This window comes from Macrosteles quadrilineatus, unplaced genomic scaffold (assembly GCF_028750875.1).
Source record: "Macrosteles quadrilineatus isolate MER2022 unplaced genomic scaffold, UCM_ALF_1.0 Scaffold_11__1_contigs__length_5352618, whole genome shotgun sequence".
Classification (NCBI taxonomy): Eukaryota; Metazoa; Arthropoda; class Insecta; order Hemiptera; family Cicadellidae; genus Macrosteles; species Macrosteles quadrilineatus.
Window position 1 is genome coordinate 1652376 of NW_026542604.1, and position 26906 is coordinate 1679281.

Here is a 26906-nt window from a genome sequence, read left to right on the forward strand (position 1 = left end):
TGTTAATGTCAACAACATTGTCATTAAATGTCAATGTTGTTAATGTTGTGGAATATCGACATATAATCAAACTCACAATAATTAGAGAGTTCAGGTAAAGTCATTGATTTACATTTTCCTTTTTATATTAATTCAAGAATTGTCCAAACACTGGTAACTTACATAAATATGTTTCTTCAAGTTATAAATTATATCATTTATAGGCTACAACTTCAGTTTCAAGTTGTTCTTAACCTAGGGTTTTCAGGCCGTTTTTAAGGCCCCCCCCCTTCTTAAAGGTGAACTTAACGTCTGGAATGGGCATACTCAGTTATCATCACTAAGATGAAAGTATTGCATTGTACTACCAATACTCTTTTGTTTTAGGTTCATAGGCCTAATAAGTCGAAATGGCTGAGTCAAGTCACCCTAAGAGTAAAAGACCATCTGGTAAGTTTTCCTTAATAGATAGATACACTAGGCCTAAGTAATTTTGTGTGAGTAACTTGGGCTTAGCCTAGGTCTATGATCTAACTTATAATGTTAAAATAACTATAGGCCTAAACATTTTGATTAGATTTTAGAACAAAGTTGTCATCAAATGTTTGATTACGTATTGCAAACCATTAAGATGTTACACTGCTTCAAATAATAAGGTAAATGTTTATTTAAACGTAACAATTTAGGGCCTACCATTTACTATGGTACTAAAAATTTTGTTAGTAGCAAAGTAATTAATTAACTAGCCTAGTTGTAATTAATATGGCCTTTGACTATTAATAGAACTGGACATTCCATCCCCATGTTAAATTTGTCGCTAGTTTTAAATTAAAAATGGATGTAGTTGATGTGAGCCTCCATCAGATTGCAATGATTTAAATTACTGAGTTTTGACGAATATGCAGGTTTTTTTAACCTTGGAAGTCAAACTGATAAGATGACATTGTACGCCACACGCCTGAACAGGCAGATAGTGTGTGAGTGTGCTGCTTATTTATTTATTTTTGTTTCTTTAATATCCTTATTGGTAAAAGTCTATTAATTACAAACTTGTTTTTTCCTTGTTTCTTTTCAAAATCACATTTATTACATTGCATGTTCCTTGTAAATATTAGACAAAGTCTTTCATAATTGCTCTAGTCATAATCTGTTAGGTAGGCCTACTTATTTAAGCTAATATTTATTTTCTTGAACATGCCTGTTTTCCTTGTTATTTATGGTTATTATATAATACGATCGTCATTGTTATTGTTTTTGCTAAATAGTTAGGTATAGTTGTTAATCACTATTTTATTGTTATTTGTTTTTGTTGCCTATGTCTGTGTCAAAATTTTACAGTTGTTATTTAATATTAGTCATCTTGAACTGTACAATGTTATCTTTAGTGCCACATCAAACGAAATGGAATGTCCGTTGAAATAAAATAAAGTTAGGGCCTATAGCAATATTATATGTTATCCTTAAAACATAAAGTAAATTGTTTTTTAAACACAACCCAGCATAAAATACGCACTGCACAATTGAAGCTGCTTGTCCACTCAGTTAATCGAGGGTATTCTGTAATTTAATTAAATAGACTTGCCAAACAACTACTGTAACCTTTATCAAACACTTGGTCTATAAAATCCATTTATAAAATTTTTGTCGTAAACTAGTTAGTCTTTGATGAGACCTAACACAGACTGCAATACCCTCTCCCTTATTTCCTGTCCCATGATTTAGTATTGTAACTAACAACAATCTGTTATATGTGTGATTTGGCACCTTTAGACAGTATGATGTTTTTTCAGATAGTGCATTCAAGCAGCAGAAACTTCCTGCTTGGCAACCAATTCTTACTGCAGGGACAGTTCTGCCAACCTTCTTCATCGTAGGGATTACATTTATACCCATTGGTATCGGTCTCCTATATTTTTCTGAACAGGTTAGACATTTAGGCCTACGAGAACATTTTACTGCAATTTGCATCATAAGAACCAAACTAAGCTATTAAAACTATTAAAATACCCCCGTTGCAGCAAACCTGCAGACTAAGCGAATTTTCATTTGTATGATTGAATTTACACTAAAAGTCTCCTTAAAAATATCACATTTATTCTCTATTTAAATAGAATTAGTTTAACAAGTTCTTAGGTTTGCTGCAACAGGGAGGGTAAAAGTGTTTTTTTTTTTTGTAAAATGTTAATAGTTTAGTGAGAAATAAATGCATTTTCCAAATTTGATCAAAATATTTTCATAAACAAGCAAACTACAGTTAACATAATTTTGGGGAATTTTCTCTGTAACCATTAGCCGCATAATAACGCTTCTATACAGGGTGATCAACTCAAGGAGGCCACCATTGGGATATCGGAAACGGTTAGAATTAGAGAAAACTTTAAATGGGGGACATTCCTTTATTTTTTGTGGCAATTAAAAATATGGTTTTTTTTTTCAAAATTCAGCCGCCATTTTCCAAAATGGTGGCCAACTTTGAAATTTCTTATGGAACACCCTGTATTTTATCATGTTTTCGGATAGAACATGCAATTTTAAAACTTTTTTATTCTTGACATTTTTTCGATAAACCCACTCGTTTAGGAGTTTCAGCCTATGGAAAAATGACTTCCGGTGTACATTTTACATCATGTAGCTCCAAAAAAAGTAGGTTTATAGCGAAAATGCGAAGAGAAAATAAGTCAAATGAGTCTTAAAATTGCATCCACATTCCATTAAGACCATAAACTACACAGTTTTCCACTTTTTAAGTTTGCCGCTATTTTGGAAAATGGCCGCCATTTTTTAATAATAGAATTAATATTTTTAACGAATTTTATGGACTTTTTGGAATGTGGATGCAATTTTAAGACTCATTTGACTTATTTTCTCTTCACATTTTCGCCATAAACCTACTTTTTTTGGAGCTACATGATGTAAAATGTACACCGGAAGTCATTTTTCCATAGGCTGAAACTCCTAAACGAGTGGGTTTATCGAAAAAATGTCAAGAATAAAAAAGTTTTAAAATTGCATGTTCTATCCGAAAACATGATAAAATAGGGGAGAGTGGTACATACTGGGACGAAAAAATTAAAACATTTTTTTCTTCAATATTAGTTGACTTAGAAGAACAATCTTTACACAAAAATAAAGCACTTTTAAAACTCTTTTAATGATATTTTTTTCAAAATTATTAACTTATATTTAAAAGGCCAAAAACCGTTTGTCCCGCTTTATACCACTTGTCCCAACATGTACCAACCCTGGTACAAGGTGGGACAGCAATATGGTACAAAGTGGGACAATAAATGGTGCAAAGTGGGACATCCTGTTATGCATAGGTGGTATACTTAAATAAGACAGTTTCAGACAAATTACAAAATTTATTGATATATGTGACTTGTAAAAACTTATAGTAAATAGTTAGTAATTAAACTAGGCTATAAGGCTCAAAATTGCTCCATCTTCTGCATGCTCCAAAAATTTCTTGCGGCAAATCTTCGGCATTATGAACCTGAAAAAATATTTTTTTTTTTTTTATTCCACTATAATGTTCTTTAATGAATAACAATGATATGAATGAATGTGTCTATATTTTAAGAGTTAAATGTAGGTCTACTTTGGCATAAAACCGACCCCGCTAAAACTCTATAAATGTTATAAGTAGGTAAAAAAGTCGAAAGGAATTGTTTAATTGAAAATATAAGTTCTAAACAGTTTAAAAATACCTAGGCCTAACACAAAATTATGACAATGGTTGTGTTTCTGGGTAAACCGTGTTAGGGTTTACCATGAGAAGTAAGTTAAGGGTTTTTTTTATTTAACAAACCCAAGGTCCTATTCTTGGTAACCTACCAAGCAGATGAGGCATGTCATATATTTATATGGGTATGCTTGTATTTATAGCCTATTATGAATTGCTATAATAGTATAATAAATCAATTATCATTGCTTGTCCCACTATGTACCGATTTCCCACTTTGTACCACCTTATTTAACATTGTCCCACTATATACCACAAATAACTGTCCCACCTTGTACCACATGTAGGGTTATATTGTTTTTAAGTTTTACTCCAAACAGTGCAGCTCAGACATCCCTGACCTCCTTCTATTGAACAAAGAAGGTTTTTTAATGTTAGGCATATCAAATTTAACCTGTTTATCAAACTAATTTCATAAGAAAATGATGATTGCTTACCTCAAAAATGTAACTTTTGAGACTATAGTTGTAGCAGACTGTCATTCAATACTTTCCAACATGACTGAAACTTCAGTACTAACTTAAAACACACTGTTGGCCATGAATTAACACTTTTGGAGGGAAACTGGCCACATGGCTTTGAAGAAAAAAAAGTTATATGGAATGTCCCACTATATACCGTGTCCCACCTTGTACCACTCTCCCCTACAGGGTGTTCCATAAGAAATTTCAAAGTTGGCCGCCATTTTGGAAAATGGCGGCTGAATTTTGAAAAACAAAAACTATATTTTTAATTGCCACAAAAAATTAAGGAATGTCCCCCATTTAAAGTTTTCTCTAATTCTTACCGTTTCCGATATCCCAATGGTGGCCTCCTTGAGTTGATCACCCTGTATACTAAATTATTTGTTTTTTTAAAGCTCTAAAAAATGGTTTGGAAAGAAATTGCTAAATTTTATGTTTTTTTGGTTTAAATGAGAAAAACCAATTTTTACCCCATAAAACTCTCCATAAATCCCCGTTCCCATATTCCGATCATGTTTGTTCGCAAACTCGTTTGAATAAAAGTAGATTTACACGTTTATACCAAATTTCATCAAAATCTGATCATTTTTGCTTGAGTTATCGTGCTAACAGACACACACACACACACACACACACACACATATATAAATATGATTGTTTTCTAATATAATATGTTCTGCGTACATTGAACTTTGGGATGTTTGATTTTACGGCTTGGATTATGTTCTTTGAATCTGCATGCAAATGCTCTTCCAGTCTGACCAATGTAGAATTTGGGACAATTTAGACATTTTAATTTAGTATATTCCAGATTTGCTATAAATATATATAGATTAATAAATAAATATATAGGCTATATATATAATAAATTGAATGGATGGTGTTTTTGGCCTCAGGGAACCTCAAAACGAAAAAGTTAATTGGTCCCGGGTCCAGGTCTTGCCATGATTACTACGGTAATAGCTTATTCCCTAAATATTTGGGAAATTTGCTAAAAGCTATTAATGCAGCTTGGTTATCCAAGCAAACAGTAAAATAGATGATGCAGTCGTCCTAACAGTCGGAAATGAAGCATTTTAAATCTTCCAAGCAATTAAAAAACAGCAGCTAGGCAGTAAACCTTTTCTAGATAATCTTGTTCATATATTTGTTTACTGATTTATTGTAACTTCACTAATACTCATAATAAATAATAATAATAATAATAATAGTACTCATGGTAAGTGTATCACCTGAAACGTAGTGTCTTCTTGCTGAGTGACTACTGCTGTTCTCAAATTTGTTAAGGTCCGCTATTAAACCTTTGTTTTAAACTCCCTCACTAGCTCAATCTGATCATTTTGACAACCAACACACATTAAGCTAACGAATATTCAAATCATTAAGGTTTGTCTTTCTTTACTTAATTGTTATGTATTTGATTTCAAAATGTCTACCAGCCAGGTATATAATAAAAATCTTATTGTTAACAAAGATTTTTTATGAATTCTACTTTAAATGCTGCATTGTTATTAGTAGTATAGCCTACTGTTGTAGTGTTATTTAGATATTTCTGATTTCTATTCAGGTTGGTGAAAGAGTCATTGACTACACTTACTGCACAAGCGTCAAGTCACCGAACGTATCGTGTGCAGATATTGTCACAACTAACAACACCAATGCTTCCTGTTCTTGTAGGATACCATTCTCATTGGAAACGACACTTGAGGTATTAGCAAATTGTTTTGTTGGCTTAATAATTAAACTTAATAATTTTAAACAGGCATAATTTACCTAGATAAAAAATTTCTTATTATTCTCCTAAACAAAGGGTTAAAATGAGATCTAAATAGGTTAATAGATAATTTTATATAGTTGAGTAACTCTACTGAGGTTTTTTAGGTAGTAAATGTGATGGATCATGTTTTGGACAGCCACAAAGCGTTCAAAATTTTCTTTGCATAGATACATCTTTTTGCATGTCTTGATGAGAGTGTGACCCTATATTTATTTTTTACTTACTGCTGTATTCTCATATTTCTGTCTATAAAATAGGCTACAACTTTTGCTACTTGAGCCTTAACCTTTGGTTGTCCAACAGGGAACAGTTTACATGTACTATGGATTGAAGAACTTCTATCAAAATCATCGTCGCTATGTTAAGTCTCGAGACGACTTTCAGCTGCTTGGGCAGTTAAGTGAATCTCCATCTACAGATTGTGATCCATTTCGCTTTGGAACAAACGGCAAACCTATTGCACCATGTGGAGCCATCGCCAACTCCCTGTTCAGTGGTAATTTTTTTGTATTATCATATTGCAGTTTTTAAATTTAATATAAAGTATCTAAACTAAAGCTAAGGTTTCAAAATTTTTTCTAAGAATAATGATGAAGGCTATCTAAAAAGTAATTTCTCTTTAAAATTTTATTATAATTATAATAATTATTATTATAGGCCTATATTAAAATTTTATATTTTAATCTTTTTAACAATTGTTATTTTTAACTTTTTAACAATTTATTGTAAATGGTTGTGCGTCAGCAGTTGTTGAAATCTAAATGTAAATGGTCCACCACCAAACACCATCATCACTTACGTTGTAAGTCGTTGTGAAAATTGTTGTTTTGTATTAAAATATATTCTGTTTACTGGACAGATGAGATAACCTTGTCCACCAAGGAGTCGAAGGAGGTTCCGCTACTGAGGACTAACATCGCCTGGCCCTCGGACAAGCAGGTCAAGTTCCGCAACCCCCCAGTACCTTCGGGACAGCAGCTTAAGGATGGTAAACACACCACAGTCATTCTTATCTCGGGATTGAAGTTCAAAGGTCCTTCACTGTAAATCTTCAGTCGAACCGCTCTTTATAAAAGCCCTAATACATACATGTAGATTGTGTAAGCATTAAAAAAACTATAGTTACACTGTTTGTTTTTTCTTCTCACGTTTTTGCAATAACACCACTACTGGTGTCTGTTCTTGTCTTATTCTAGCAGACAGATAGGGCGAAGTGTTTGTTGGTTGAATTGTGTAGCCTTAACCACGAATACAAAATATTTAAATCGTATTAAAACTGTTTTTTGTTTGATATCTTATTTAATTTTATTAAAAACTTCATCAAGTTATACAATAGGATAGTTCTGTTCAACATTTAAGGTTGATTTTATATTGCAGCATTAAAATCAACTGTATTCACTTAAGTCATTGCTTGTTTTAAATAGTCAATTTTCTATTGCCTAAAAAGTAACAGTTGGGGGCTTAAATTAAACAAATACCAATTCTATAACAATCTAAATAACATTCTAAATTCTTAACTGACATTTTCACAACAATTACTAGCGGTTTGTTTGCAGTATTTAAAAACTTTGACAAGCCGAAGATGTGGAAAAAGAATATCTGGGAGTTGGACCTGGAGAATGAAGACAACAATGGATTTCAAAATGAAGACTTGATCGTTTGGATGCGGACCGCTGCTTTGCCAAACTTCCGCAAGTTGTATCGTCGTATAGACCACAGTGTTCAGGGGTTCACCACAGGTCTGCCCAAAGGAAATTACACTCTCAATGTCCAATACAGTGAGTATCTATATTATTAAAATAATTTGTTGGGTTTTTGTTTGCAGCAAATCGGCCCCTAAATATTTATTTTTATAGGCATATTTAGTGGCGTAGCCAGGTTTGGAGTGCCCTAGAGCAGCCGGGATGGTCCAAGACGCCCCTCAGTACCGGGAGGTCTGGGGGGATAATTTTTGAAAAAGAATAACTGTAAACTATTGTTTTTATGCAATCTTGACATAATAATTTTCAAAACATATGGTATTTTAATTGGGTTTATTATATTTAACCTAAACTTATTTGATTAGGGTGCTCAAAAATAAAAACATTAATTTAAATTAAGTTCATTGGACGGAACTTTTCCTTACTTAGAAATCTCCTCAAAACAGGATAGCTTTAGCAAGTTCACGTAAAGAGCGGGAACTGAGCAAAGGACGCGAATTAATTGGACAAAGATGTCTTTGACGTTTATGCACTTAGTTAAGGCATAATTGAACAGTACAAACATTAATCCTTTCCTACTTTTACAGGATTTTTGACATTGTGTAATAACTAAATCGGGTTTTGGCGGGTACACAAGTTTAACTCAACACTCTCTGTTCAAAACTTACCACCTTATCACCCACATTCGTTGTAGAAATATTTTTAACCGAATTCATAGTTCATTATTAGCACTAAACAACACTTCCAAAGAAACAGTGGTATAAATTAACAACTTGAATACCGGTGTGCGCAGAACGATAAACATAACCTCATGAATCACTACAGCATTCACTTATTTTACTGATCAGTGATCTCATAATAATTGTGTTGACAGACCGCACATTCTTTCTCTCTCCTTTAGTTTGTTTGTGGTATTCCGCACCACTATACTCCTTTGACATTGTTAGGTACCTACCCAAATACTCTTGTAACTTTGAAATAATCCTCTCCCCTCCCCTTCACCTTCTTTCCGCCCCTATTACTCTTGACAACACAGTAAAAAAAAAATCCTAGCCATAGGGAAAATCCCCTGCCCCATAGGGCCTGCCACCCTGGAGCGACTGCTCCACTCGCTCCACTGTCGCTACGCCACTGGGCCTATTGGGTATCAATTTGAAGCTCTTTTCCTCTAGATGCGCCTATTGCAGGTTTGGAAGATATTCCGTAAAAGCCCTTCGTCCTATAGGCATTTAAAATTTCAGAGTTTGTGCTGAATTCTGTCGTCAATCAACTGAACTTTTTCAAGTTTACATCCATACGAAAATAGAGTTATTGTTACAGTTAGTGATGTTTTAGTGAATTCAAGTAAAATACGTATTGTAATTTTATTTGTATAAAATATAAAGAAGACAATTAATTACATTAGATTTTGTGTTTTGATAGGAATTTGTGTGTGCATAGTATGCTTTTAAAATGTTTTAAGGAATTCAAGTAAAATATTGGATTTGATTTGTTTAAAATGTAAAGAAGAAAATTACTTAAGTAAGATTTTGTGTTTTCTCAAGTTAATGATTATCACGTGAAAATAGGTAATTTATTCATCAGAGCAATAGAAAATTGTAAATTAGTTCAAATATATATCACAGATTTTGAAGTCACAAAGTGACGCAGGCTGCTAGGAGTAACTTATATTAATATATTTGATTTTAAGGGATTCACTCAGACTTGTTACTTGCTCATGTTTTAGTACTGTAAATGTATCTATCATTCCGAGAATTTGATTTGGCATGAAAGAAAGTGGAGTTGCGTTTCCAAATACTGTATTACTTTTGAAAAAAGAAATGGTTTTTGTTAATGGCACTGAACAATGTTTATATTGTTTTTAGCGAGTCAATAGAACCCAACAGATTGGAAGGGGGAAGGAGGAAGGACTATCGACTCTTTGTACAGAAATTAATTTTTATTTTTGTAAATCAGTCACTACAACTATCTGTTAGTTAATAAAGTTACTCCTAAGTTCAAAATAATCTATTTCGAAACAAATTCACTCAATGTGAGGTTACCTATGAGTAAATCCCAGATAAGATAGGTATCTCGCCCATGTTTTCTTCTTAATTGATTCTGATTAGGTAAGTCTTATCTTTTAGCTGTGTAAATAAAATATGAATAGTTGCGTGAAGCAAATTCAAAACATTTTAAAGTTATTGAACTCAAACGGTTTTTTTGTTATTCAGACCCTGGTAAAATATGAGACATATGTCTATTGAAACATTATTCTATTTTATAGTGCCAAAAGAACAAATTTGCTTTTGAGAAAGGTTATAAAAAACTGTTCTTTCTTAAATTGAGCCTAGGCCATAACCAGTTGCCAGTTTTTCTTTCAGTGCAAGGCTAATAATTCGTATTTCGTAAGACTTTTTTGTTTGCCTTTCAATTCCATTACCTGTTGTTGAATTTTAACTGTAATGTTGTCACTATTTTAATAATTAGGCTAATTTTGAGTAATAAGACAATATATAACATAGATAAGTCCTGGTATTTGTAGTATACATTAAATAAAACTTAATTTTTTGTTGTAAATTTACAAGTTCTCTTATAAATTGTAATAATCTGATAGCATTGTTTGAAACCAAAACCTCATAAAATCAAAAGACATCTAGTTTACAATGTAATATTGAATTTATCCTTGATTTTGTTGGATAAGGTTATCGTAATATAGCCATTTTAGGGAATTTTTTTTGCAGTAAAGCCTCAGTGACACAATTTATGATCACTTATTGTGGTTAAACCGAAAAACATCATCTAAATAGTCTGTGACTAACTAGTGCTTCTACCTAGTAACGCATTGAACAACCTGCTGTAGCGCAATTTTTTTGCAATCGTTGGCATCAGCTTTAATACCGGTTTTTGACTCCTCATCCTTCAAGCACAGATAGCCGAGAAGGCTAGGGCGTGTGTCACTTGGCCAGTGGCATTCGTCTGCTCGGGTTCGATTCCCGTCCTGTGTGGCAAATAATTGGTCACCTGTGTGTTTGTAGCGATATACTACAACCACTGGGGCATAGTGAGGTGTTCATAATCCTTGGTTTAGACATACACCTCGAAATCATCGGATTGGGCGAATCTTTTAGCTAAGTGGTTGTTAGTGTATCCTATGAACATGCAGGTCACCAATGGCCGTTTTGCTACTTTTTTCAAAATAACCTTCCTCTCTATATCATTAGAGATTTTTAAAAACAACAATATATCGTTGCATAGCACTGAAAGGGTTAAGTCCAGATAAGTATTTGGGTTTTTGTTTTTGGGTTGGCGAGTTCAACTGCCTGTGAAAATTTTGCGGTGATGTAAATATACCCCCGCCGCAGCAAACCTGCAGACTTAGCGAATTTCCATTTGCCTGATTGGATTTAAACTAAAATGTCTCCTTAAAAATATCACATTTATTCCCTACTAGCTGTACCCGCGGGCTTCGCCCCTTTTAACTTCATAAGTATTCGCATGGCTCATTCACGTCCTGGTTGAAGTTCGTTCGCTACGCTCACCCACCTTTAGGTTGAAGCTCGTTCGCTGCGCTCACTTGCCTTCAGGTTAGCTCGTTCGCTACGCTAACTCGCCTCCAGGTTGAAGTTCGTTCGCTACGCTCACTCATCTTTTGGTTGGAAATTAGCTGTTGTCATATATTTAAAAAAAATTAATAGTGCTGCACCCTGTTGGTAATCCTTTTAACTTTTATGCTATTGAACATCATAGAACAGAACCAACTTGTTTAATTGAAACAGCTGTTAAGATTCATTAATTCCTTTTAAATATGAAAAATCATAAGATTAACATGGGGAACTAAAGAGCCACTGGGGCGGAGCCCGAAAGGGTTTTTGAGATAAGAATATGCTTTAATGTTAATCGGGAATGTGAGCTATCATCATGCCAAATTTCAGCCCAATCCGTCCAGTAGTTTATGCGTGATTGAGCAACACACACACAAACACACACACAAACATACACACAAACTCACAAACTTTCAGATTTATAATATTAGTAAGATAAGATTTAAACAGAATTAGTTTAATGAGTACTTAGGTTTGCTGCAACAGGAAGGGTAAAAAAGTTTTTTTTAAATGTAAAATGTTAAAAGGTACTGAGGTTTAGTAAGAAATTAATGTATTTTCCAAATTTGATCAAAATATGTTCATAAACAAGCAAACTACAACATTTGACTTATTCTCCATAAGGATAACATGGGAATTTTAAAATTAAAATATTTTGGAATTTTCTCCGTAACAATTAGGCGCATAATAACGCTTAAATATACTAAATTATTTGTTTTTTTAAGCTCTACAAAATGGTTTAAAAAGAAATTGTGAAATTTTGTGTTTTTAGGGTCAAAAATGGGAAAAACCTATTTTTACCCCATAAAACCCCCCATAAACCCCCGTTCCCATAGTCCGATCATGCTGGTTCGCGAACTCATTCAAGTTTATCACACCTTACACCTTCAAACCAAATTTTATCAAAATCGGACAAAAATTACTCAAGTTCTTTGTTTGAAGTTCATTGTTGGTGATGGTGAGTTAATGTTGTTCAAAGTTTTATTGCGGACATTTTCCATCACGAATGTAAAAAACAATACACAACGTTTCGGGATCTGGAATCTGATCCCGTCTTCAGGTGAAAAAACTTAACTAACACATTACAACTAACAATACACAAACGTCCAACCTAAGTTGCTACCAAAAAAGTTGTAAGTTGTGTGTTGTTGTAAGGATTGTAAGTTGTAGTTCAAATCTTGTTGAATGTTGAGTAGTACTCAAGTTATCGTGCGGATGGACACATATATATATATATATATATATATATATCTCTATATATAGATATATAAAAATTTGAACGAACGGTGTTTTTGGCCTCTGGGGACATCAAAATGAAAAAGTAAATCGGTCCCGGGCTTAGGTCTTACCATGAGACCTACGGTAATAGCTACTTCCCTATAGGGAAATTCGCTAAAAATATACACAACACATGGATCGCTAGCTCAGTGTTGGCCGCGCGGTCTAGCTTCCCCTACTCCTGCCAGGCAGAAGCCTACGCAGCCCATACACTCGCCATCATAAAACGTAATTTTTAGTTGTTGCTCTATTGAAATATCTAGGAATAAAATATCGCTAATGCATGTCAAACTCTTTTACTATTTAAAACATGTCTGTTTGGTTTCTTGCAGAAAATAACCCATTTGAACTAATCAAAACTGCACATTCCCTTAACTCAAAATTTAGATGTTTTAGACAACTATGATATGGCTAGTTCTAGTTCTAAATTTTATATGGTAAAATAATAAGCAATTGCAAAGAAATGATAAAAAGTACATTACAACATTTGTAATACCAAACCTATTTCTTTAAACAATAGTATATTTCATAACAAGAGTAGAAAGAGAGTCATTACATATATGAGACCATGTTTGGAGTGCAAGATTTATGGAGCACTTTAAATGGTCCAGAATATGTTTAGACCCACTTTCACTTGTGTTTTGAATGCTACTTTTTGATACACTACAAAGATTAATTATTTTCTTTATTAAAACAGGCATTGAATATTTTCTTAATTACAGTTAAGAACATTACAAAACTCATAGTATTATTTAGGTTATGCCTTCTATAGTTATTATTTAACTTTGGTTGTTGAAAATTGAAACAGTTGACAAAACAATAACAAATCTTTGTTTGTTTATGTTGGCAAAATTCAAATCAAATAGTTAACACGGATTTCACATAGTAAACATTCTTTTTCTGTAGTAAACAATGTAATGATGAATTTTTGCAGGTGATAAACATGTATCAAAAACAGGTCATTTCACAGTAGTGTAGCGAAAAAACATTAAATATTAAACATTTCTGAATAGAATTATTTTGCCTCAGACATATGTTTGAAGTAAGCGCTTTTATATTTCACTGTGTGATGACAATGTAATCAAATCAAATCAAATCATGTTTATTAGCACATAAACGTACAGAGGTTTTAGATAAATGCACAGGTGCTTCGTCATTCTTCTTATAGTCTAATATTCTAATATTATATAATGTCCTTTTTTTACAATGTATTTATTAATAATAAATAAAATAGTTTTTAACATTTGAGGAACTCTTTAAATAGACTAGTCAAAAGGTTTAATAAAAAAGATAACGTCAAGCTTAAAACTAAATAACAAGATTTATAGAATTTAATTATAAATAAAACATAAAAAATGTACAAAACATGTAATTTTAGTCAATAACGAGGTCTTCATTAAAATTTCACAACAAAAACGATATATATAAAATATGTAACATTTAAAAATCAACAAGATTAACATGGAGAAGGAACTTTTTACCCTATAAAATATTATGGAAGTAACAGGACCTGCTTATAACATTTGAGAGTCATTTAGAAAATTGTCAAATTTATAATAGGCCTTTCTGATCAAAATACTCTTAATGTTGTCTGCAAATTGTGCTGGACTCATTGCTGTGTTTTTTAAGTGATTTGGAAGTTTATTGAACAATTTAATTCCCATGTAATGAATACTTCTTTCTAAAGACGTTGTAGAATGATGAGGGTATATAAGCAAATTCTGGTTTCTAGTATTGTAATTGTGGCTATTTTTTTCTATAGAGTACCAATTTAAATTATTTTTTACATGACACAGAACCTCAAAAATGTAGATACATGGTACTGTAAGTATTTTTAAACTTTTAAATACTTCTTTACATGAGCTTCCAGGCTGTTTGAGGGTCATGGCTCTTAGGCATTTCTTTTGTACTTTCAATACATTTTTTATTAAATTTGTTGCGCCCCATAATGTTATTCCATATTTCACTAGCGGGTAAAAATAGCCATAGTACAAAATAAGTTTTGTTTCCATGCTGATACAGTGTGTAAGGCAACTCATATTAAAACAAATGCTATTTAATCTCTTACATAATGGTACAATATGTTCATGCCACTTCAGATTTTCATCACATATTACCCCTAATAATTTCACAGACTTCTGATTCTTCAAATCATCATTGCCAACTGTAACCTTTATTTCACCCTCTCTATATTGCATACTTCTGAAGTGAATTATATTTGTCTTGTCTGCATTCAGCAACAGTCCATTTATTTTAAACCAATTTTCTAATTCTTTTATTATTGTCTCTGCTGTAAATTTAATTTTTTCTGTGCTATTATCTCTAATTAATGCTGTAGTATCATCTGCAAACATTACTATATCTGTCTTTATATTCATTGGAAGATCATTAACATATATTACAAACAAAGCTGGGCCTAAAATTGATCCTTGAGGGACTCCTGAATTTACAGTACAATATTTTGATTCATACGTCATGTTATCTATACTTAATGATGTTTTTTGTATTCTTTTAGTTAAATATGATCTAAACCATTTCAGACTGTACCCTCTGATTCCATGTACCTCTAGCTTTTTTAACAGAACATCATGGTCTACACAATCAAAAGCCTTTGACAGGTCACAACAAATTGCTGCAGTGGTCTGTGACCTGTCCCATGCCCTGTAAATATTGTCAGTTAGAGAGATGAGTGCTGAGTTGGTGGAATGAGATTTTCTAAAACCATGTTGACTTTTGGTTATTAATTTATTTTTCTCTAGATATTCCTGTAATTGAACATTTACAGCTTTCTCAAATATTTTTGAAAAGACAGGTAACAATGAGACTGGACGATAGTTTTCAATCAAGTTTTTATCCCCTTTCTTTTAAATTGGCCTAACAATTGATATTTTTAGTTTTGATAGAAATTCACCTGTAAACAGTGACTGATTAATTAATGTGCAGATTGGCATAGCTATATAATCTTTACACTCTTTGATTAAGGTGACAGGAATCTCGTCCCAACCAGTAGATTTTTTATTTGGTAGTGATTGTATAATCTTTAAAATTTCATGAACATTTACTTCTCTGAATTCAAAAAACAAACTTTCTGGGTTTATCCCTGTTTTGCAACTGTCAACTGCTTTTTCTGGTGAACTTTTAATATTCAGTTTTTTCCTAATGTTGAGATAATGATCATTAAAATAATCTGGAATAACTTTGGGGTCTTTTATTATGGATCCGTCAATTAGTACTTCTGTCAAAACGCTCTTTTTCCTTGTATTCATTCCTAACTCATTCTTAATTACTTTCCAAGATGCTTGACTTTTACACTTCGCTTGTGTAATGTACTTATCATTTGCCCTTCGCTTTGCTGCTCTAACAACTTTTTTGAATATCTTTCTATAATTTCTGTAATAACTTTGCGCCTCGGCACACCCACTCTCCTTAGCCTCTCTGTGGAGACGCCGTTTGTTCATACTTGAAACTTTTATCCCCTCTGTCACCCACAGTATTTCTTTTTTATTTTTTACCCTCCTAGGTCTAGGTGGAAACACTTCATTCATGGTCAATATGAAATCGTTTAAAAAATTGTTGTAATTATCGTTCACACTTTTCCCAAGCTCTACCTTCCATTTCAAGTTTTTTATTTTACTCTTAAATTCAGCTTTTTTACTTGAAGTAAAATATCTTTTAAAGATTTGTTCTTTAATTTTGATCTTATCCTTAAATCTGGGTAATGTGGCCCATATGGCACTATGATCAGAAAGACCTATATCCTCAACATGAATTCTCTCTATCTGATGTTTCTCATTAGTAATAATATTATCAATACAAGTTCCACTTCTAGGTCTTGTTACCTCCATAACATTGACTTTGAAACCATTAAAATGTAAAACATTAAAAATCCATCAGAAGCCTTATTATCTAATACATTTATATTACAATCAGTAGCTATCAATACATTTAACCTTTTCCTCCCTTTCAACTTATTTAATAAAAACTGCATATTTTTTAAAAAACTAGCTAATGTGAACTTATATGGTACTCTATATAAAGATACAATTATTGTAGGCTCAACAAAATTTAGAATTTCAATGATGGAACATTCAAAATAAAAATCGTCGTTAAACTTTTTAAGGTCATTTCTAACTTTATATTTTATACCTGCATTTTGTTTTAATAAAATTGCTGAACCTCCTCTTGTATCTTGTATCTTACAAAATAGGTCAAAAAACAGCGAAAGAAAAAAGTATCACGTTTACCTCAAACATTGATCAAACATTTTTTTGTGGGTTTTTTTTCTATTCAGAAATGTTTAATGTGTAATATGTTTTTGTTTGATGGGTTTGAAATTACAAATATTGCATTTTCTATCATTTCTTTGCCATTACTGATTATTTTGCCATACATAATTTGGAACTAGCAATATCAGTTGTCTAAAAACATCCAAACTCAAAATGTAGTGAATGTGTAGTTTTTAAGAGTTAAAATGTGATATTTTCTGCAAGGAATAAAGCAGACATCAAGTTTAGAATAGTAAAACGAGTTTGACATGCGTTAGCAACATTTGATCTCTATATATATCAACAGAGCAGTAACTAAAAAGGTGCCTTTTATAATGGTGAGTGTATGGGCTGCATCGGCTACTGCCAGTAGATGGTGGGGGGAGCGAGACCGCAAACAGTGCCAGCAGTGCTACTGAGAACACAATCCAGTAGTTCTTTAAATCGTTGGATGTAAAGCGTTTGTCTCTCAAATTAATCAGTACGGTACAGTCAATTCTTGTACTATACAAGCTGGCCCCTTGGTTTGCTTCACACATTCTACACAAAGCATGTTCTGAGGCTTGTGGACAACCAAATTGGAGGATTAAATGTACTGCCATAGGTACTAATAAATGTTTTAAAACTAAACTCTTTTGGCTAGGTGATTATAAAACTCAAAACTTTCTCCCTTGATTATACCTTTACCTTGCCATACATGGTACATGGTATAAAAAAATAACAGTGCTGAATAGTGTTTTACGAGTAACATGTGAGTGAGTGGTGTACCAGCAGAGAAAAGTTTCCCCACAATATCCTAACTTCTCAGTCATCTCTAACAAAGGTGTAATCTTTCAGACTATCCAGTCGTTGGCTTTGAAGGGTCGAAGCAGGTTATTCTCACCACAACATCCATTCTCGGAGGCAAGAACCCATTCATGGGCTGGGCATACATAGTTGTGGGCTGTATCTGCTTTGTACTAGGCATTGTGTTCCTCATTATACATATCAAGTATGGAAAAAGGTAAGCTGATATATTTCCTCCTGCTTTGGTTAGGCTCAACGTCAGAGAGATATGAAGATATTATTGGTGATTTTAATTTCGTGCTCTAGGAACTAACCAACAAATAATCAGCACCAGAATCTTCTAAACATTGATTAAAACAACACTTACTGCCAGTGGTGTACGAGGAAACTTTTTGCAGTTTGTGATCATTAAAGTTAAAGGTTTTATGAATGCATTTGAAAAACATTAATTTTCCCATTGATTGCTCTAGGAGTGTGGGACAGTAATTACTTCATGTAGCCTACCTCAATCTCAACAATCCATTGGGTAGTACTAATAACTTATTGAAAACAAAATTAAATGAATCTAGAATAGTATGAATTGTGTACGGTTAAAAAAAGTGTGTTGAAACCATGGTATCCTTATAAGTTACCTTCAGGACTGTTAACATTAATATATGAAAATAACTAAATGTTTTGAAAATCTAGTGAAATATTTGGTATTTAGCGAATAGCTTGAGTAGGTTATAATACTCTTCATATCTTGCAAAGCCCTAGATTTTAATTTCAAACCTTTAAAATCTTATTTGAATTATTTAATAATATTAATTATACTGTCTGATTGATCTGTTGTAATGTAATTTAATTGCAGCTTTTTTGTGCTGCAAAAGTTGTGTACATCTTCAGTAAAGACGTCAAGCTGGTTAAATATCATTTTCACTAGAACATGTATGTACAGTACTGAACTGAAAGTGTGCTAAACATTAAGTGGGGAAAAAACTGTAATTGAATCTTGAATAAAAACTAACTAAAACGAACTGACAGAAATGCAGATAACTGCAATTTTAATTATCCAGAGGCGAATCCATCATGATATTAGAAAGGTTACTCCAAATGCGGTGTCATATATTTTTGCAGTAAAACTTAACTTCATTCAGCATTTATAGTTATGAATTTTGTAGTCTTTAAGCTAAATAATAAATTCATTGGTGAATAAATTGTCATCCTATGGCCAATGGTGAAGATCTTTTATAACCTGCATTGGCTGTTCAGGTCTGTATGTGATGAGATTGGGGGAAGGGAGAGAAAGCCGGAAATAAACCGAGCTTTGTGAGTGGATGTTTGCTAATTGGTAGTCACGCTCAGCTGGTTGCATAGGTTTTTAGTGGCTGAAATACATTGCTATGGAAAATTTGTGGTGACAGTTGGGAAAACTTTCTTTTCTTCTTATTGCAGGGTTGCTAATAATTACCATATAAAGTGTTATTTTTCCAATATGTTTCCAGTACATTGTTTTTTTCTTGTATCGGAATCAATCCATACCTACCCCAAGGTCTAAAACTACAATGCGTTTAACAAAAGCCCTAGTTTGCCTTTTTTAACACCTAAGATTTTTTACCACCTAATTTTAATAGCCTATATTGATGTACATTAATTGGAGAGTTATTGGTTTAACAGTCATTATAGGTTCAGTTATTTAATTTCTTTTGTTTTTTATAAATAAAAATAAATAAAATATTTAGTAGATAATTTATGTTATTTGATACAACTAGCAAAACTAGTTTTAGCATATAGGGAATAAGCTATTACCGTAGGTCTCTTGGTAGGACCGGGACCGATGTATTTTTTTCCGTTTTCATGTCTCCAGAGCTAGAGTTTCAAATTGATACACACAGGGTGTCAAGGTTCAACTAGGAAAGACTCTGGGAAATGGTTTATGTTTCATTGTTTCCTTAACCAGATATGGAATCCCGCCATTTAGAATCTTTTACATAAAAAAAATTATCTTTGTATTGCTCCAACCGATTGTTATGAAACTTGGTATGTATCTTACTGTTAAGATAGAAGAAACCCATGTTCAGAAAAAAAAAAACTTCGTCCAATTTAAAATCTTAAAATGGTGGACTTTTTTTTTAATAAAAAAAAATAGCTGATATTATTTAAAAATATCAAGAACACTCTTATTTAACATTTAAAATGACCAAACAACACCAAGTTCAATAGCTGAAATATTACAATTGAATGACTAATGTTGTAATATTAGGTAGAATAAGACCTAACTATGTAGTCAGATTGCACCTAATTTTATAACTAAAACGAGTTATAAATGTGTCGGTTAACATGATAACTCGAGTAAAAATCATTCAAATTCCATGAAATTTAGGACAGACGTGTAAAGCTACCTTTATTCTAACGAGTTCGCGAACCAGCATGATTGACCTTGAAAACCTTAAAAAACAAGCTATTCATAATTTAGAAGTTTTTTGGCACCGTTAAAAGGTTACGGAGAAAAAGTTAATTGTTGTATTTTGCTTGTTTGTGGATATATTTTGAACATTGCAATTTTTTTATACTAAGCTGCTAATATTTTACAAAAAAACACACTGTTTTACCCTCCATGTAGCGGCAAACCTAGGTACTCGTTTAACCTAAGATAACTTTTTAAATAGATTTACCGTTAGTGAACATCAAATCAGCCAAATGGTAATTAGCTTAGTCTGCAGGTTTGCTGTAGCGGGGGTATATTTTAATATAATATGGTCAAAACCAGGTTTTTAGCAGTTTAAAAGTGAGTTGGAGGTTAAGTAATTTCAAACTATCCTGAGTCCAGCTGACCATTTCTTGGGGGAAAAGGTTGCTGTATCTATATATTTAATTTAAATTTAAAACAAAGAACACAAAGTTCATCGACCAGCTGACCGGGAAACAGAGAACAGGGAATTGTGTGCACATTTTTATGACCATAAAGACCAAAATTTTGGAACTGGAAAATTGGGAATGATTACCTCGGTCTCTGGCCAATCATCCATTTAAAATTTATTAACGGTGTTCCATTGGTTCTCTTTTAAGGTTGGCATGTACCTAGGAGAGTGCCATCATGAGATATGATCACGGGAGACGATAATGGTGTTGTTGTGATTGTGGTAGCAATATATGGCTTTTTACAGTCTTTAATATAAATTGTTTAAATTTTTCATGTAATATTTTGCACTTCTGGCAACAGTTAGTGAAAATTTTGTGGGCTTCACTAATTTTTATTATTGTCTGGAGATATACAGGACTTGTTATATACAATTTAACACACACAACCGTCCTGAGAATCGAGTCCTACGTTTCGAGGAACCCAAGAAACATCCCGCTTCTTTAGGGTAGGACAAATTATTCTCAATCCCAGCGGGTCAAACGCCTAACTACGACTCAAAAACATAATTAATCCAAACAGGGACCAGTCCCAGTTAGGTTGGATAGATAGGACTAATGTAGTATAGTATGCATCTAGATACTGAAAGCCTTGATTCCACGGAACTCATTTATCAGTTTGATCTGATTCTACTATTCAGAATGTAATTGTCATGTCCATGTAAAAAATATAAAATTGAGGTAACAATAGAGAGAGTAGGGTTGAATATGTGTAGAGATGTTACTAACACTGTTGATGGCTCGGTAAAGCGAGCACATTTCTTGGTTTTGGCATCGGCTCCGCTGTACTCAAAGTACGCAGCTATAAGTGAGTTGATAATTGTGATTCCCACCCTCCAGTAGTGACACCACATTGCTTCACTTGTAGGCTCATCTATTGTTATTTTACTATGATTAGTATCTTACCTAAGTAATATTTTACTAGTTCTTTGATGAATACATTTTTTTAAACCTACAAGTTGTTGTAATATTCTTTGGCATAAACATGATGTGGCTCTGCTATTCATCTGCTTTTTGTTGTATCAGTTGTATCAGATTTCACTTGCTTTGTTGATAAAAAGGATGTTGAATTATTAAAAAAAAAATCGTGCTTCGTTCAGTTATATGTAATTTTGTAATATCATTGTGTTGAATTAGAAAACTACAAGAATAAATTTTCTTGTACAAGCATAAATACCGGGTTGTTTTCAAAATGAGTATGTAATGTAAGTAATTATTATGCAATGTAATCTATTAAACCACATCATTTTGCATTTCCTTATACAGTACTTGTTAGCTTAAGTTTCCTTGATATATAAAAATAAAAATCAATTAGTTTTTAGGTTTTTCTTTTGTTGGGTTGGATAGTATGTAGCAGCTTTGGAAGGTAGCATTAATGTAATCTGTAGAGTAACAGTTGTTATGTTAGTTCATTTTGCTTAGTAAAATGTATTTATTGTTAGAACAATTTAACAGTTCTTTTAATTTAAGGTCAAGCTATCAAATCTTAAACAAAATGTAAATACTGTAGTTCTTAACTTGTAACGAAATTTGTTTAAATACATTTACATTGTGAGCATTTAACAACCAAAATGACCTTGATAAATGGACAAGTTCCAAAGGACATTTTGTATTTACTTGCCATACATCTTGTTTGGATCTTGATATTAGATTTAATTTTTCTGGGAGGATGTAATTTACTGGAATATACTTAATGTGTTAAATCTACTGTTGAGGTCAAATTGTCTCTTTGTTGTAACAGTTTAAACCTCAACAGTGCCAGCTGCATAGACATAATATCCATTATGTAGTTAGATTTTTAGAAAATATGGTCACAATCAAAACATTTAGATTATGATTTGCTTAGCAAGAGGTTCTACAAAGAGGTTTTTTTTTAACAACGAGATATTTGTGGTGATAGTTTCAGTTCAGAACAGTGAGCATATAATTCTCTCGTATTCCTCTCGACGAGTACTGTGAAGTCCTTACTGAGAGACTTTTTAACAAGATGTTCATGGCGATTGTTTCCTTTGGCAATCTGCAACTAATTTATATTGTATCTGCCCTTTCTTCCGGGGATTGTCCCCCAATGAGAGGTCTTTCCTACTTCGAAAACGAGGAAGATTCATGGATGATATTACTTTCTTTATCTTTATCTACGGAATAGTGACATATACTGCAATAGGTTTAAACAATAAAAACTATTGACCAGATATTTTATAAACAAAATGTTTGTATATAGATTTCGATCGTTTATAGTGAGACTGAAAGTTCTCGCAATGTTATGTTAACATTATTACTACTTGAAAATAATTTTCTGTTGCTGCTGACATGACGGAATGACGCAAGTGTTTATTCTAGGGATGGTCAAGTCTCGAAATTTCGGGAAATTTTAAATTTCGTTACACGAGACGAGATTTCTTTTTGGCCAAGATTTTTATCGAGACGAGAATATAAAAAAAAAAAAAAAAAAAAAAAAAAAAAATTAAAAACGCCTGCAGAAAGTCAATGCAATACCCGCAATACAGGAGCGTGTTGTAGTTGCGTTTCCTTTGCGAAGGCGTTCTTATTTAATTAATTCTTTAAATGTAAATATTACTTTAATTATTTTAATAATATTACTTTAATAACATTTGAGAAGTTTTGTTAAGTGGTTAAGTGTAAGCAGTGTGAGGAATGTTTTATTACTATAAAAAGTCAAAACAAGTAACTATTTTATAAAAATTAATATTGCTTTTAATTTATGATTTATTTTATTTTAGGATAAGTTAAACTCTATCCTAACTGATACCTATCACTATGTTTCCTAATCGTAGGCATTTTTAATAAATTAGGCGTGATTAATAAAAAAATGTTATGCTGATGTTTTTTAATGGAAGATTGTAAATATTCTTGCCTATTATCATTATTTTTTTATTTAAACAGTCATCTAACAATGTTACAAAATCAGGTAAAAATTTTGAACGTGCATTTCCTGTTGTGTATGAGAAGGGAAATCCCGTCTCGATCTCGTCTCGAAATTTTATGAGAAATAAAAAATCTCGTCTCGTCTCGAACTAAAAATCCAATCTCGTCCATCCCTAGTTTATTCAAATGTCAGCAGAATATGTTTGTACCTATATGAAATCTAGAAACAAGAATTAACTTCCTCGTGACAGCTCATGAAATGTAGACAGTTGCAGGAAGACGTTTTGGCTTAATGAACGCAACAATGGAGAAAAACATTTTGACTGTACAAACCTCTTGCTAAGTAATCGAAGCAATCGATAAGGGAACATCTTGAGAAGAAACATTTTGATTGTTTACACATCTCTCAATCGCGCATCACCCGGTGGGGCACACGGGAGGGACTAAGGCTAACATATCTTGTAGTGTCAGCGTTCGCCGCTAGAACTGCTAAGTTGAAAAAATTTTAATTCATTTTTTTTTAATTTTTAGTTATAAAATTAACTTTTTAATTATAAAATATTGTTTTAAAATTATAAAATAAATTTTTAATTTTTAAAATTAAACTGTCATAACCTAACCTAACCAACCAAACTTGCTGATATGAAAAATTTGTTAACAAAAAGTTAATGCTGTCAGCGGGATACGAACCCGGGACCTCCTGAACCCCAATCCGAAGCGCTACCAACTATGCCACGAACGCCGCTGAAATCACATCGTTTCGTTAAGGTAATCGTGTCGCCTCAAGAGAAGACATTAGCCACTAGAGATATGACGTCACTACAACTTTAGCCTTAGTCCCTCCCGTGTGCCCATTCCGCGCATCACCAGGTAGAATAGTAAAGTACAGCTGTACCAATTTGGCATTTTTTTTTTTTTTAATAATAAGTCAACCACTAAGCTAAGCTAACCTTTGTTTTTATTTATTTTTCAGTACCACGGAGGTGATCAGTGTCAATCCACACACATCGTACCAGTAGTTGTTAGTGCCTTATAATACTTCTAGTCAATGTTATGTCAGACAACTTGGGTCCTACCGACTTCTGTGCATTTCCGTTAGAGCTTCAGATTTTATCTCTTTGGTGTGTTAGTGCAAATCAAAAAGTAACTGTAAAGCTGTGCTAAGTACTTAAGGTTACTAATCCGCAATGCAGTCATGATGTTTGCTAAGTTCATAGTAGGCTATAAGGTTGATTATTTCAAAGTTATTTTTAAAGGATGTTTCACAATAATTTTTAATTTTTCAAAAGACATATTTGTTATTATCTCAACTTTTTTAGAAGTTTAATGTGTTTGTAATCAATAAGTATTATATTGGTAGGCCTAGATAGTCAAGTTATTTTATTTGTCCATCACTGATTTGACTTGGGTTACGTTTTTAAGACTAACACTTAAAGGACTCAAGTCCTTAAAGCTGTACAAGTTATTTGCAGTTAACGGAGTTATGATGCTTGCCTACCATTGCCCTTTAGATAATGGAATTGACCGTCTATTAATAGTCAAAGTTACCAGGCTTAAAACTGGTCATCATCGGTACCCATCCTCAATAACAGTTATTCTCTTGACGAGTCTCCTGCTGGTGCTTAGTTATATTTGCTAACTTAATTGTTTGTTTTATATTTTTGTGGATAAAAGAATAAAAAATAGTTTCAAACAATATTGCAATTTTTAATGTGGCAGCCAAGTATTATAATAGCCTATATCAACTTTAAAGAAATCACCAGCTAATATACTTTTTGTTTGACACGTCTTAATTTTTAACAGTAAAATTATCAATAGTTTTGGGTACCCCTATCATTGTTTTGATAAATGTTAACCCGAATTAATTTTAACAATGATTGTTGAATATATACTGCTTATTGTTCCTATTTAGTTATAAGTTCTTACATATTACTTTTATATACATAGATTACTTCATGAGTTATGTATTATATGTGTTTTTATTTTATTTCCAAATAAAATGTAATCCTTAGGAAACTGTGTTTATTTGTTTAAGTTATTTAACTCCTTCTGATAATAACCAAGTTATTCTTTTCTATACAAATTTCTTATACAGACTGTCCCAAAAGTCCCGGACCGGTTTAATATTTTCTAAACGACAACAGATAAATCAATGAGATTTGGTACATCAACACCACACCTAAAAATCTACTTATTTAAGGAAATATCAATTTTCTGTCATATCATGGGGACGTCCTGCAAGGAGTCAGAATGAAATCTTAAATAGAAGCATAGGCTGACATGTACATCAAATTAAAGGTCTTTACTAGCAGAATACAATGCCGCAAATTTGAACTCAAACGGACAACCAAGCCAAGAATGACAGTGGTTCAAAGATTCTTTTAATTTGCATTGCTATTATACGCTTACTCCTCTGGGGGGCACAGCCCTAGGAATCGGAAGAAAATTGTTAATGTAAGCATAGGTTGATATGCACATCAAATTAAAGGTCTTCATTAGTAGATTACAATGCCGTAAATTCAAGCTCAAAAGAACAACTGAGTAAAAAATGACAATCGTTCAAAGATTCAAAATGGCAGATTCAAGAAATATTTGAATGGCTGCCATTTTTTACTCAGTTATCTGTTTGAGTTCAAATTTGCGGCATTATATTGTGCTAGTAAAGGTAATTAATTTTATGTACATGTCAACCTATGCTTCTATTTAAAATTTCCTTCTGACTCCTTGCGGGACGTCCCCTTGATATGACAAAAAATTGATAGTTCCTTAAAGATTTTTAGGTGTGGTGTTGATGTACCAAATCTTATTGATTTATCTGTTGTCGTTTAGAAAATATTAAGCCGGTCCGGGACTTTTGGGACAGTCTGTATACACGAATTGCATCTTGGCCCAGGCTATGCTACATATATTTTAATCACTTTATGAAAGGTTTTTTTTAAATATGTGCTATTATAATTGGTCTACAAGCAGCACATATTCATCAATTTGAAGCAGGGCAAAATTAAGGTGTTTGAGGTCAGAATTCTTATCTGAACCACTATTTGGAATATATTCTAAACCATATTTCACCAAGAGATTTAAATAGATGTAGACATTCTTTTCACAAATCCTAACTTTGAATCTTCTTATTAGTGTACACATTTTAATACAAGATTAATAAATGCATTGTAGAATATAGTCAAACTCTGACAATGAAAAAAACTTGTTTATCTCTATATTAACCCATTGGCACTTACGAGCGTTAATAGCTGACGGCCTTTTTAATCATTTAGAATTTAAAATGTATTATAAAATAACGGAACTACGACCAAACAAACAAATTTCATGAATGACATTTTACAACCTACAATGAAAGCAATATTAAAAAACAATCAACTGCCTTTCGCCCGCGGTGCAGTAGACGCTACTCTGCAACAGCACTGTTCAGGTAGCGATAACATCCATTGAGTAGGCTATCTACTCTAGTATGTGCATACTCAAGGATATTACAGACTATTTTAAAACATATTTATTCGCTCGCTTTCTTGTCCGGTACAAATCCTGCAAT

General features: G+C 32.6%; 1 protein-coding gene across 1 annotated transcript; it reads left to right on the forward strand.

Annotated features, from left to right (window-relative positions):
- LOC129004819 (cell cycle control protein 50A-like) lies at positions 1-25375 on the forward strand. Its single transcript, XM_054433462.1, has 9 exons — positions 1-94; positions 367-429; positions 1770-1903; positions 5753-5893; positions 6266-6458; positions 6822-6950; positions 7519-7740; positions 17627-17792; positions 24333-25375. Exons 2-9 carry the CDS (start codon positions 390-392, stop codon positions 24376-24378), a joined length of 1071 nt encoding a protein of 356 aa, XP_054289437.1. The 5' UTR covers positions 1-94; positions 367-389; the 3' UTR covers positions 24379-25375.
- Positions 25376-26906: the final 1531 nt, after the last annotated feature.

Coding starts and splice junctions, on each gene's coding strand:
- LOC129004819 (XM_054433462.1), top strand. CDS start 390: ATGGCTGAGTCAAGTCACCCTAAGAGTAAAAGACCATCTG. Junction 5,894..6,265: donor CATTGGAAACGACACTTGAG/GTATTAGCAAAT, acceptor GTTGTCCAACAG/GGAACAGTTTACATGTACTA. Junction 6,951..7,518: donor GGGACAGCAGCTTAAGGATG/GTAAACACACCA, acceptor GTTTGTTTGCAG/TATTTAAAAACTTTGACAAG.